The sequence below is a fragment of the Cloeon dipterum genome, chromosome X (assembly GCF_949628265.1).
Source record: "Cloeon dipterum chromosome X, ieCloDipt1.1, whole genome shotgun sequence".
Classification (NCBI taxonomy): domain Eukaryota; kingdom Metazoa; phylum Arthropoda; class Insecta; order Ephemeroptera; family Baetidae; genus Cloeon; species Cloeon dipterum.
Window position 1 is genome coordinate 21,756,187 of NC_088790.1, and position 13,646 is coordinate 21,769,832.

A 13,646-nucleotide genomic window follows, 5' to 3' on the forward strand; every position below is an offset into this window, starting at 1 on the left:
TATCGGCAATATATTTCTAAGCGCAGGCTAGCCCCATTCAAAGGTGTTCCTGGAAATCATATGGTTTGACAACAACAACTGGCCGTCACGCCCAGGTCACGCCGTAGAGCCGCGAGAGCCGTCGCCGTCACCATAGCACCAAAATTTGATTACAGCCCTGTTTGCACTGGTTTCCAGGTAAAATATCTTCCTAACATAATGGCCATCATTTCACTGTGAGCGGCTATTTTATCATCGTTTTGGAATCTCAATATTAATCAGCTGAGATGAGATGATTTTTGTTCAAATTTTTAACAAAATGATAGAATTGGGTTGATTTTGATTTATTAATTTATTTGTTCTTTTTTTGTGTTTATAGAGATGCTTCTGAGATGCGTTTCAAGGTTGACAAGGCCTGCCATTAATGCAGCAGCTTTGAGATTGAATTATTCAGCTTCAAGTCGAACTGCATTCTTTTCAACTGCTTGCTTGCACCAACCAAACAGGCCCAGGCAATCGACATCCTACAAAAGACTGATTCACAATAGTTACGACAGGACCAAGTATGTTTATAAATAATTGTGTTTGTCTTGATTAAAATATAACACTTTTTGCAGACCTCTTGATCTACCAACCTATGATCACATTTGTAGTGAGACACTAGAATCATTGACTGAGTTTTTTGAACAAGCAGTAGAAGACTGTTCTCATTTGAAAGACGCAGACGTGACATATGGGGTAAAATTAAATACATTGAATTGAAGAAGCAGCAGCTTAACAACTAATCACCCCCAAACAGGATGGCGTTTTGAGCATTCACTTTGGTTCGCCTTATGGAAGTTACGTCATAAACAGGCAAAGACCCAATCTGCAAATTTGGCTCTCTTCTCCAACGAGTGGTCCGAAGAGGTACGACTTCATTGACGGCCGCTGGATTTACAAGCACGACGGAGTCTGCCTGCATGACCTTTTGGCGCAAGAGACCTCTGAAATCCTCAAAACTCCCATAGACCTCTCTACATGCGCTTTCTACAAGATTTAAAAAAATCCTAATAATAAAATAGTCAAACCAGTTTAAATAATAATACCAAGTCAATATGGAGTTAATGGAAGACGGCAACCTGATGGACCGGGTGCAGATTCTCTTGCAGAGGGACCTAGGCTACTACGAAGAGCACCAAACAGTTCTGCAAGAGAATCTGTGCCTCGGTGCCGTGGGGGGTCCGTTCGACTTTCCTCGCTACGCATCCTTTGCTGCTGTTAAACTCGTCAAATGGTGGGAGGAAGAGTTCTACTCCTGCTTTCACCACCCATCCGGTCTAATGGAGCCTCCGGAGAAGCAGGAGCAACCCAAGGAGGAAGTGTCCGTGAAAAAGCTGCCAGCCAGCGAGTTTGTCGAGATGGTGCAGCAGTCGGCTGAAAAGCTGCTGGAGCACCTGCACACCCTTAGTCAGGAGTCACTCGATCACGCCGACCTGGCTGTCCTCACGGCTACCCTGGGCGCTGCGTCCTTGTGCAAAAACGCCCTTTGGTGTTTTAACGAGCAGCTGAGGAAGGAGCAGAAAAGGTGAACTGTTTTGTCTTGGCACAGTAAAATAAAAATTTAAAATCAAGCACAAGTAACACCATTAGTTGTTATTTTCCTATTTGATCTTACACAGATAAATCACTTATGACTTTTTGTAAAATTCCACACATATTTTGCAAAAATATAGTTCAATTTCTGCAATATCTCTTACCCAAAGATAACTGAATTTTTACTTTGATAGTGATTTAATTTTTAACCAGCAAGAAAGGATTTGATTGTTAAATTCAATTAAATAATAGATGACATGAGAAAATTAGAAGGATATCCCGCCTATCCAAACCCATCCCTCCGAAGGATAGTATATTTTGTCGCTGTTTCACTACTCTTTGTCCGCTGCTAGAGGGAGGGCAAAGGCTCAAAAAGGTTAATTTGGTTTGTTGGGAATAATCGGAGATAATATTTGTGATCTGCTTAATTTACAGAGACTCACTAAACCAATTTAAACTAGAGACACAAAAATCAATTTTGATGGTATTTTTTAATGCTCTCTTGTCATATATGCTAAAAAAAGCAATTTTATTCTACTGAACGGAATATCAAAATAACAATGGAACCGAAAGTTTTCATAAAATAGTAGGGGTCTCAGCCGCATAATTTTGAGATGGCGGCTGGCTGCCTGGTAGCCAAATTTTAGTTAGGCGGCGGCTTGCGTGGAAACGGCTGGCGTATAGCTGGAGCAGCTTAGCCAAAGTCACGGTGGCTGGCGGCTTTTACCACGTGACCCAAAGTTAGTCGGCTGGGGCGGCTTAGAGACGACCTCTAAAAATATAGCTGAGCGATTGTGATTCAATCCATTCACTTGGCAAAAAAATGCTAAATATATAAAACTTTGATACAAAATAAACATATTAACGTTTTTCAATAAAATATTAACAAATAAAAGAAAAAGAGGAGTTGAGCTGGTTCTTGGAGAAATTAGTTTTGTGCAGAATAGTTTTTGTTTTTTTAAATGGCATAAATTTCTTGAAATTCCAATGTGCATTCCCCAGGGGACTGCCCCGCTTTACTTCTTGCATATTTCTACTCGCAGCACGTTCCTGAAAAACAAGGCCTGCGCGCTGTCCTAGTAGTAATTTATTTAGACAACTCGCTTAGGGAGAGCTTAGTTGAGCAACAGCTCTTCTTAGAAACAGGATATTCGCAATATTAATTGCAAATTGCTTTTCTTTCAAAGTATTTGAAGCTGTCAAGCTTGATAAGGGTTCTGCACCTGCAGACACGTGTTAAATAAATTAACACGAGATATTAATTTAATTAACACCTCAATATCAGCTTGCATGGATGATAATTAATTTTCACGGAATTCTCGAGCTGGTTAACAAACTGTAAACTATTCAATCTCATATTTAGTTATGTTCTAATAATTCATCTAGCTAGCGGAAAAATTGCGCATAGCACAGCAACAAAACGCGAACTTCCTTGTTGCAAAGAAATGACAACAATCTATTTAACAATAAAACTTAGGTATTTCTTGCGCGATGCGCAAATTTCTCCGCTACCAGGACGTATTATAGAAATTCTTGTCGCAATTAATGCTTTTACATTTTCGGCATTTTCCTATATAATTCGAGTTAATAGATAATTGGCTTCTCTTTCACCTAGTGCACTGAAAATTATACCACTCTTATAGTTCACATAATTTAATATTTTTTACCGAAAAAAACTGCATTTTCTTTGCTAATTATTCGAATATTCAAAGCTTGAGCTTGCATCAACCGTCGAGATTGATGCAGGAGATGGTGGAGGCCCTGGCAGAACGTCTGCTCGACCTGCACTGCCGCCTGTTGGCGCTCTACGTGCTGCAGGACGCCGACTCCCTGAACTGGGAAAGTCAGCATGCGTTTTTCGAGGGTCAAAGGGGCTCGTTCACCATCCAAATGTGGTGGTTCTACATGCAAGGCAATTTAGACCGCTGAAAAAGCTCGTTGCAGATTTATTCATTCTGATAATATTTGGTTAGGCGCGAGGGAAGATCTGTGGAACACAGTCCCGCCCAAAACTGCACAGAGGGTGCTGGCAGGAATGCTGAACGAGTCGCTCACCATTCTTACTGCGAGATACAGTCAGGTGAATAAAATCATCTGACTGCTAACCCTTTGGACGAGGAATTTACAAATTTAGTGCATTTGTAAATTGTGCTTTTTGTGATTTTGATTTGTTTTAAACATTTGAATTATTTTTATAATTCCCTTTTCCACATTGTATGGGAAAACATTCAATCAACTTTGATTAACGTTCGTTTTTACAATTTAATATTTATTTACTCGTGTAGAGAAGAAAATTAAAATAAAAGGAGTATTTTCCCTAGAAAACTACAGAATAAAAAATAAATTTTGAAAAAAGAGATGATAAAATCATCGGTACCATACAACAGGTCTCTAGAAATTCCCCTTTTTAATCCTTTTAATTTTTTGTAACCTTTTCAATTTTTTTTTTGGAAATGCAAAATTTCACTCTAAAATTACTGTTTGTCTCTTTAAAAATTCTTTTTGAATAGGCTAAGCCAAGCTTGGCTCGGAGTCCCTTGGTTGTGACTGACATTGGCAACATTTTGGTGTGCGTGCGCCACTTGTTGCCCTCAATCTGCACCAGCGGCAACGAACTGCTGGGCCTCGCGGGGCCGGGCAGCAACAAAGCGGCCCGCGACGTGCACGCCAAATGCCACGACCTTTTGTGCACCCTTCTTTTGCGAGGCTGCCCCCTGGCGACCCTCTACAAAGTGAGACGAGACGTGTCTTTTGTTTCCGTTTCGCTCCAAACTTTTTGCTTTATTTGTTTTCCAGGTTTTTCGCAAGGGAGCCGATGCGGCTCCGCTCTTCAGTGCGCGTCCCCTGGCTCCGGCCACGTGGTTCGTTCTGGTCGCGCCGAAACTTTTTCCAGGAGACCCACCTAGAGGAGACATGAATTCTTTAAGCGACAGGAATGCCGTCGCTGTCGAGCTGTCCGTCCTCAGTGCTCAGCCGGAGGCTAACTGGCCCCTGCTTGTAAAGGTGATCAACCGTCAGAGCCGGCATAGCAGTGATGTTTCACAACCCAATACACATATCAGATTTTATTTTTATTTCAAGCCAAATTTTTAAAATGAGGCTTTCTACCTTCGACTGTTAACTTGCACTAATTATCCTGGAAGTGTGCTTCATACATTTATATGTATTTCTTTAGAAAAATAGCGAGTAATTATTTCTTAAATTAACTGTCCAATCCTTCAAAACCTAGACATATTTTTGCTCCAAAAATGCAAACGTTTGGCTCACATAGGAAATTGTTAGGAAAAAATTTAAATTTCCGGATTAATTTTTCAGCACCAGTGTGTTTTGACGATATACCAGTGGAGTTTACCTTTTTCTACCTATAGTAATAATTTTTGTATATTTCATCACAAATTTATTTATTCGAGAAAATAAAACCTTCAATAAATATGTTTTTAATTAAATTAAGAGTCTCAAAAGTACGCTTGAAATATGCATAAGCACTTAAAACCATCTAAATTGAATAAAAAACGTCTCAATCATAATATTTGTCCCAAAAACACACATAAAAATACTAGAGCAACAAGAAATGTAATAATAGGTACAGTTAATATCAAAAAGCACATTTCCGCTTAATTGTGCAGGTGCTGCTGATGAGAAATTGCGTTGCCACGACGATTTTGCTGAGTCACCTGCTGCGAACGGACCTGCAGCACCAAGATTTGACCCTGGCAAGCATTGAAAGTTGCGGTGGATTCCTGTGCGGAGCAACCGCCGGCTGTTGGGTGGAGGGCTCGCAGCTCACTCCCAGCCAAGTACTCTCCGCCCTCGTGCAGATAATAGTGATCATTTGCGGTGATCCCGAAGGAGGAGGCATGAGGGCTCTTCACGCTGCCCTCTCGCCCCTTTTGCAACAGGTAGGCGTTTTTGAGCGATGTGTGTGCATTTTAGGAAACAGATTTTGAGCAACCTATATTTTTTCCTGAAAATGTTACTGCGTTGCATAAAATTGTTGTTTCGTGTCTTACCTCAATGTCACGCAATTTATCTGATGTATTTAGATAGTAGATCATTTGTGCAAAGAATCAATCTTATTGTTCAACTGATTTCATAAAATAATGTATTTTTTGAACATTTTCGATACTACTGTAAAATTGTTTACCCTCTCTTTGTCTGATTTGCTCAAATATCTCTTTGGAGTAAAACGCGGTAAAATAAGGAAAGACTAAAAATTGACGTCTTTTTGGTATAATTTTTACTACGCAATAAATAACACTTGTGCATTTTTGCTCATTGCACGGACGCTGGTTGGAAATGATTTATTTTTAAATATAAATATGAGGTTATATTTGGAGAGGCTTTATTTTGGTTGGGTAATAATTCAAGACACACATTTGACAGTGGGCAATCTATTTTCTTTACCAAGCAATTTGCTAACTGTATGCCCACTCTCATTTATAAGGACGGCATGGATTGGAGTTGTCTAGACAAACGACAAATGTGGGCCGAGCAGCGTCGCCCGGCCTGGCTGTCAGCCCTCATTTGTTTGGTGAAGGACTCTCTCGGTCCCTCAACCGTCTCCTGGGCCACTTCGGTAGACAACATTCTTCAAGGTTTGCGATTTCCACCCGCCTCTAAAACCTCAGCAAGAAATTTCTGATTGTGAGCACAGGTCTGCACCAATTGGGCGATACTATTCCCGTGGGGGTCGCCCTGGTGGCCAAACTGCTCGACGACATCCTGCCAGCCGACGTGAATCCCTTCGGAGGGCACACCCTGATGCAGCTACTCGGCGCCGCAATCTACGCGGAACTGATAAAGGAAGGCTCTGACGCCGCGCTGACCCTGGCCGAGGAGTGGTGCGGCCTGAACACTGACCTGTTCAAGGAAGACGTGGCCGTTGTGGTGGGTGCCGCCCAGGAGAGGGCCGCTGAGCTGGAGGAAGACCTGGCCGAACAGGACTCAGGGGCAGAGGTCATCGAGGAACTGCCTCAGATGGCTGAGGTGTTCGTCAGCCGCCTGCTGCTCACCTCCACTGGTAGAACTTCTGTTAAGGTCAGTTTAAAAATTAACTTAATATGCGTCTCTGTTAAAATGAGATTTTGTAGACTGTTAAAATTTTTTCTAACATATATTTGGAAATCACTCTCATCCAATTTTGGATTATATTATCCATATTATCATTTGGGTGCGAGACCTTTTGTTATTATTTTTCTATGTTTTGCTCTTTAAAGTGAAAAGGTTTTTAATTTTTTATTTTCATTATTAACTGTGTACAAATAGATAAGTTTGGCTAAAAATTGAAGTATAAAATTAAGGTTGACGTTGGATTTTTCAGACTTTTGGTCTGTTGACAATTTTTTTAGTAGAGGGCCACTGATGACTTTATTTCATGTTTACTAATTTTTTGAATCTGATAAAAAGTGACATCTTTACACCAATTAAAATCGACTTTTGTGGTCAAAGACAACCGAGTCAATAGCTGAAATTCAGACAAAAAATATAATATTTACTTTAAAAATGAATTTTACCCTCAAGTTGTTTGTATTTTACACAAGGCAAAATTTAAACAGTTTAAATAATTTTTTCTAACCCTACAAGTTAATTATAACTGTAATGGGATGAAGATTCGAAGAAAATCGACATGTTTATGAAGTCTCCAGCAGTTTTTTTAAAATTTATTTTCTTGTTTGGACCAAAATAATATAATAATAAAAACTGAGGAAAAAAGTATTTGTCTCCACAAATATTAAATTGCACCCTGATTGATACCGGTTCTCTTTGTTACTAAAAAATCATTTCATTGCCAAAAAATCGACAGTTTTGGAAAATATGAATAAAATTAAGAATGTTGTTGTACACTTTCGGTGTCTAATAAATATTCTTATCTATCTATAAAATACAAAGTTAAGACGAATCTTAAAATTACCTACGAAATATGTAATTGAAAAAACCCAACACGGTCTGGAAATTTTGATGCGAATGTCTAAATCCCAAAATAACATTCCTGTAATTAAGTTCATTTTGGTAATTTATTTAAAAACCTTATAGCAATTTTCAAATAATGGCGTATGGCCAAAAATTAGCGCTAATTGAGTTTATTGCTATCCCCAAATTAATTTTAGAGCTCAAAAGGAAATTGATGCAGGTGAAAATTTATCTTTTATAGCACTAAGCTAAAAAACAAATTTAAATTGAGTATTTCGTTATATTTAAATTAGAGCAGACAGACACATTATTTTCTACCTGTCCTTACGAGTACCGAGTATGCAACGCGCTTGACTGCCGCATCCAGCCGGTTGCATACTCAGCTCAAACTGTTGCAGATCGTATTCAAGTTCATCCAGCACAACGTGGCGTGGCTGATGGGGCAGCTCGGCGTCCAGGAGTCCCGGGCGTCGGCACCACCTGTTCACGTGCCGGCCGCCCGGCCCGCTCCGCCTCCGCTGCTGCACGCCATGTTCCACATTGGCGGCTCCAGGGTGTTTGACGAGGCAAGTAAATTGGCTAGTTTATCGGAAGACGCGCTGTCACAATAACTGACAACGATGATGCGCGGCTGTTTGAGGGAGCCCTTAAAATATAACCTAATGGGAGACAGGGATCACGTTTTTATTTTCCAACCTCGTGCGTTGATTGAGGTAATGCGATCCTTTTTGCTCGATTTTTACTCTACGCATATCCTGCTGAAAATGTAGAAATCGATGCGTCGGCGGTAAACGAGCTTTTCTGTTCCACTGCAAATCGAATGCCGCGATAAAAGACTCTTTTTGATCTCGTTTCAGCTTCTAACTGGGGCCTGGCAGCTCAACTGGGTCTCCCTGCTGCATACCGAGCTGGGCATCTCCAAAACCCAAATGACGCAGCAGCTGACGAGAAGGGCCGAGTTTCGAGAGCCACACTTTTTGAACGATCACGACGCAAAAGTGGTCGCTACCCTTTCCATGATCTTCGGCGTTGATCCCATCTGATTGTGCTTTTTAGCAGGCTTTTCGACCTTCCGGCCTTTCTGCTAGAGTGCGGGTGAAATGTAAATTTTGCTCGCAGCTAATGGAGGGTCACCTTTTTAGATTTTAAATTGCATTGCGAGCTCGTGCTTTGCGAGACCACAGGAGGGTTTTCTGTGAGTCCTAGTGGGCTGTTTTAGATCGAATAAAGACATCACAAAAAGTGATTAGTAAAAAATCGACGTTTTTCTCTTGGCGTCCACAATAATTCAAAAAAGGCAAGAATTTCATCAGTGCACGGCAAAGGCGCAGATGTAATTACAACCCTTTTGGGAGAAGCGAAATTCTTTCATTGGCCTGTTTTCCGCCCGCAGCGAGAAAACTTTTGCATGAGCCACAGCGCCTGTACATACGCATTATGCAAAGCAATTCGAGAGAGACACGATTTTTCCTGCTCCTCCTAATGCTCTTAATTTATTCGTCGCCGGCTCGTCAGTGCCCAAATTAAAATACGCCTCTCGAGCACACCTGCTTTCCCCTGCGGTGCAAAACCTTGTAATTCGTGCAGTTAATGGCAGCCGTGGGAGCTTTTTTGCAAGCCAAATTCGGTGCAAAAAAACGCGCATCTCCCCTCGATGTACTCAGACAGGTGGGGCCAGAACCTAGACGCACTTCAGCTAAGGTGGTTGCGTTTCTTTTCTCCCTTTTATATCCTCTCAATATAATGTCAGCGGGAGAGGAAATCTAATAAAACCCCGGCGCTGTGCGTTTATTTGCGCCGGACTCTTTCTCTCTTCCCATCATCATCAGCTTTGTTTTACGGCTCTTAAGAGCTCTGCTGAATGGCGAAAATATATATATCCCGAAGAAATACAAGGGCGTTTCCTCTGTTTTCTTTTTCACTGCACGTTCGCACAGCACGCTCTGCTGATTTCATCTTTTTTCTACAGATACCGTATCCTCCATGCGGAAAAACAATGTATCACTAATGTTTTCCATTTGTGTTTTTTTTAACTTGCTCCCACATTGGCTATAGGTTTAGGTTTGTTGTAAAAAAGTTCTGAAAGGCAATTAAATGACAATATTTTCGTCTTTTAAACTCATGTTTCAATTTGCTTCAGGCAGGTATTATTGATTGACCGGGGCTGTAATTTGTTAGAAACACAAGTGGAGAATGGAGAGGCGTTTGTTTTTGTACAATGACATGCGTTGCTTTGGTATTTTTTACTAACGGTCAGGATAAATCAGAAAATACGATAACTCAAATGATTGCTAATCGGCAAAAAGCGTGACAATGAATTCGTTTAGAGCAAGTTTGCTGAGAGTTGGGGATTACTAGAAATATATTCCAAAAGTGAAAAAGATAAAAATATTTGCATGTGTTTAAAACTCAACCTTGAAAAAGTTTTTCTGCGAAGTTTATTTTTCTGATATATTTAAAAACGGAAAGCCGATATTTTTGTTATGCCTTTTATATTAGTTTATTCATCAATTGTATTTGACACGCAATCATTAAATTGTTAGTTTTTTTAGTTAAATTGATAATGATGCGGCATATATGGAAAAAAGAACGCCTTTTACCATGGGAAAAAAATTCCAGAGGTGCAGTGGAAAGAGTCACAATTTTATGCGCACGAATGAAATTTCTACCTGAAGATGAAAGAGTTTGCTCTCTTTTCCTAATTTTCTCTTTTGCTTCCCTTCTCGGCCAGCAGCGCTTTGACCCAGACGATTTTCAGTGTGATTAAAGAGCACACACTTGCGAGCATCATGATGGTCTGACAAAATGTTGGGTTTTCCCTCAGTGGTCTGCTACAAATTTGCTAGATTTGAGAGCGGAGCTGCAAATTTTTGCTTTGCATGTGAATTACACAAATTTCCTTTATTTTAATTAGATGAGTGTTGACCTTGCCTCGTTTGACATTGAGTAATGTGCGTGCTGGCGTTTTAAGCGAATGGCTTCTGCAGAGAGCGCATACTTAAAATAATATAAGCTTGTAGAGAGCCCTGTGAGCGCACGCCGTGATAATGAATACCACTTACAATTAGTTAGTTTGTCCCAAATAAATAGGGATAATTGGAATTTGCCAAGCAACTTGAACTGTACACATTGAAACGTATTAATTAGAAAATTATTAGTTGCTTCTCTTCTTTCACCAACAAAGGCAAACCTAAATTTGAGTATAAAAAACGTTCAAAAATTAGTGCTTTGCGCGGGTACAAATTTTCAACCCAAACCCGCACCGAACCCGCTTATTTCGTACCGCATCCAAACCGCACCCATGTCTTTTTTCAAAATTTCATTTTTAGGTGCAACGGGAGGGGTCATTTTTTAGGTGCAACGGGAGGGGTCATTTTTTAGGTGCAACGGGAGGGGTCATTTTTTAGGTGCAACGGGAGGGGTCATTTTTTTAGGTGCAACGGGAGGGGTCATTTTATGGGTGCAACGGGAGGGGTCATTTTTTAGGTGCAACGGGAGGGGTCATTTTTTGGATGCAACGGGAGGGGTCATTTTTTTAGGTGCAACGGGAGGGGTCATTTTTTAGGTGCAACGGGAGGGGTCATTTTATGGGTGCAACGGGAGGGGTCATTTTTTAGGTGCAACGGGAGGGGTCATTTTTTGGTGCAACGGGAGGGGTCATTTTTTAGGTGCAACGGGAGGGGTCATTTTTTGGATGCAACGGGAGGGGTCATTTTTTAGGTGCAACGGGAGGGGTCATTTTTTGGATGCAACGGGAGGGGTCATTTTTTAGGTGCAACGGGAGGGGTCATTTTTTAGGTGCAACGGGAGGGGTCATTTTTTGGATGCAACGGGAGGGGTCATTTTTTAGGTGCAACGGGAGGGGTCATTTTTTGGATGCAACGGGAGGGGTCATTTTTTGGATGCAACGGGAGGGGTCATTTTTTAGGTGCAACGGGAGGGGTCATTTTTTGGATGCAACGGGAGGGGTCATTTTTTAGGTGCAACGGGAGGGGTCATTTTTTGGATGCAACGGGAGGGGTCATTTTTTGGATGCAACGGGAGGGGTCATTTTTTGGATGCAACGGGAGGGGTCATTTTTTAGGTGCAACGGGAGGGGTCATTTTTTGGATGCAACGGGAGGGGTCATTTTTTAGGTGCAACGGGAGGGGTCATTTTTTGGATGCAACGGGAGGGGTCATTTTTTAGGTGCAACGGGAGGGGTCATTTTTTGGATGCAACGGGAGGGGTCATTTTTTAGGTGCAACGGGAGGGGTCATTTTTTAGGTGCAACGGGAGGGGTCATTTTTTAGATGCAACGGGAGGGGTCATTTTTTTAGGTGCAACGGGAGGGGTCATTTTTTAGGTGCAACGGGAGGGGTCATTTTTTGGATGCAACGGGAGGGGTCATTTTTTAGGTGCAACGGGAGGGGTCATTTTTTAGGTGCAACGGGAGGGGTCATTTTTTGGATGCAACGGGAGGGGTCATTTTTTTGGTGCAACGGGAGGGGTCATTTTTTGGATGCAACGGGAGGGGTCATTTTTTGGATGCAACGGGAGGGGTCATTTTTTTAGGTGCAACGGGAGGGGTCATTTTTTGGATGCAACGGGAGGGGTCATTTTTTTAGGTGCAACGGGAGGGGTCATTTTTTGGATGCAACGGGAGGGGTCATTTTTTAGGTGCAACGGGAGGGGTCATTTTTTAGGTGCAACGGGAGGGGTCATTTTTTGGATGCAACGGGAGGGGTCATTTTTTAGGTGCAACGGGAGGGGTCATTTTTTGGATGCAACGGGAGGGGTCATTTTTTAGGTGCAACGGGAGGGGTCATTTTTTGGATGCAACGGGAGGGGTCATTTTTTAGGTGCAACGGGAGGGGTCATTTTTTGGATGCAACGGGAGGGGTCATTTTTTAGGTGCAACGGGAGGGGTCATTTTTTGGATGCAACGGGAGGGGTCATTTTTTGGATGCAACGGGAGGGGTCATTTTTTGGATGCAACGGGAGGGGTCATTTTTTAGGTGCAACGGGAGGGGTCATTTTTTGGATGCAACGGGAGGGGTCATTTTTTAGGTGCAACAGGAGGGGTCATTTTTTGGATGCAACGGGAGGGGTCATTTTTTAGGTGCAACGGGAGGGGTCATTTTTTGGATGCAACGGGAGGGGTCATTTTTTAGGTGCAACGGGAGGGGTCATTTTTTAGGTGCAACGGGAGGGGTCATTTTTTGGATGCAACGGGAGGGGTCATTTTTTTAGGTGCAACGGGAGGGGTCATTTTTTAGGTGCAACGGGAGGGGTCATTTTATGGGTGCAACGGGAGGGGTCATTCTTTTGGTGCAACGGGAGGGGTCATTTTTTGGTGCAACGAGAGGGGTCATTTTTTGGATGCAACGGGAGGGGTCATTTTTTTGGTGCAACGGGAGGGGTCATTTTTTGGATGCAACGGGAGGGGTCATTTTTTAGGTGCAACGGGAGGGGTCATTTTTTGGATGCAACGGGAGGGGTCATTTTTTGGATGCAACGGGAGGGGTCATTTTTTAGGTGCAACGGGAGGGGTCATTTTTTGGATGCAACGGGAGGGGTCATTTTTTAGGTGCAACGGGAGGGGTCATTTTTTAGGTGCAACGGAAGGGGTCATTTTTTAGGTGCAACGGGAGGGGTCATTTTTTAGGTGCAACGGGAGGGGTCATTTTTTAGGTGCAACGGGAGGGGTCATTTTTTGGATGCAACGGGAGGGGTCATTTTTTAGGTGCAACGGGAGGGGTCATTTTTTGGATGCAACGGGAGGGGTCATTTTTTAGGTGCAACGGGAGGGGTCATTTTTTGGATGCAACGGGAGGGGTCATTTTTTAGGTGCAACGGGAGGGGTCATTTTTTAGGTGCAACGGGAGGGGTCATTTTTTGGATGCAACGGGAGGGGTCATTTTTTAGGTGCAACGGGAGGGGTCATTTTTTGGATGCAACGGGAGGGGTCATTTTTTAGGTGCAACGGGAGGGGTCATTTTTTGGATGCAACGGGAGGGGTCATTTTTTAGGTGCAACGGGAGGGGTCATTTTTTGGATGCAACGGGAGGGGTCATTTTTTAGGTGCAACGGGAGGGGTCATTTTTTAGGTGCAACGGGAGGGGTCATTTTTTGGATGCAACGGGAGGGGTCATTTTTTTAGGTGCAACGGGAGGGGTCATTTTTTAGGTGCAACGGGAGGG

General features: G+C 42.4%; 2 protein-coding genes across 2 annotated transcripts; both read left to right on the top strand.

Annotated features, from left to right (window-relative positions):
* The first annotated feature begins 50 nt into the window (after positions 1–50).
* On the top strand, positions 51–1,164 carry fh (frataxin). The gene is made up of 4 exons (XM_065494652.1): positions 51–177; positions 359–542; positions 597–717; positions 779–1,164. The coding sequence occupies exons 2-4, from the start codon at positions 361–363 to the stop codon at positions 1,019–1,021; spliced, it is 546 nt and encodes a 181-aa protein (XP_065350724.1). The 5' UTR covers positions 51–177; positions 359–360; the 3' UTR covers positions 1,022–1,164.
* Positions 1,077–8,705, top strand: LOC135946438 (uncharacterized). Its single transcript, XM_065494651.1, has 10 exons — positions 1,077–1,546; positions 3,267–3,466; positions 3,528–3,634; positions 4,065–4,286; positions 4,351–4,557; positions 5,181–5,453; positions 5,999–6,149; positions 6,209–6,591; positions 7,863–8,030; positions 8,322–8,705. The coding sequence occupies exons 1-10, from the start codon at positions 1,077–1,079 to the stop codon at positions 8,505–8,507; spliced, it is 2,367 nt and encodes a 788-aa protein (XP_065350723.1). The 3' UTR covers positions 8,508–8,705.
* Positions 8,706–13,646: the final 4,941 nt, after the last annotated feature.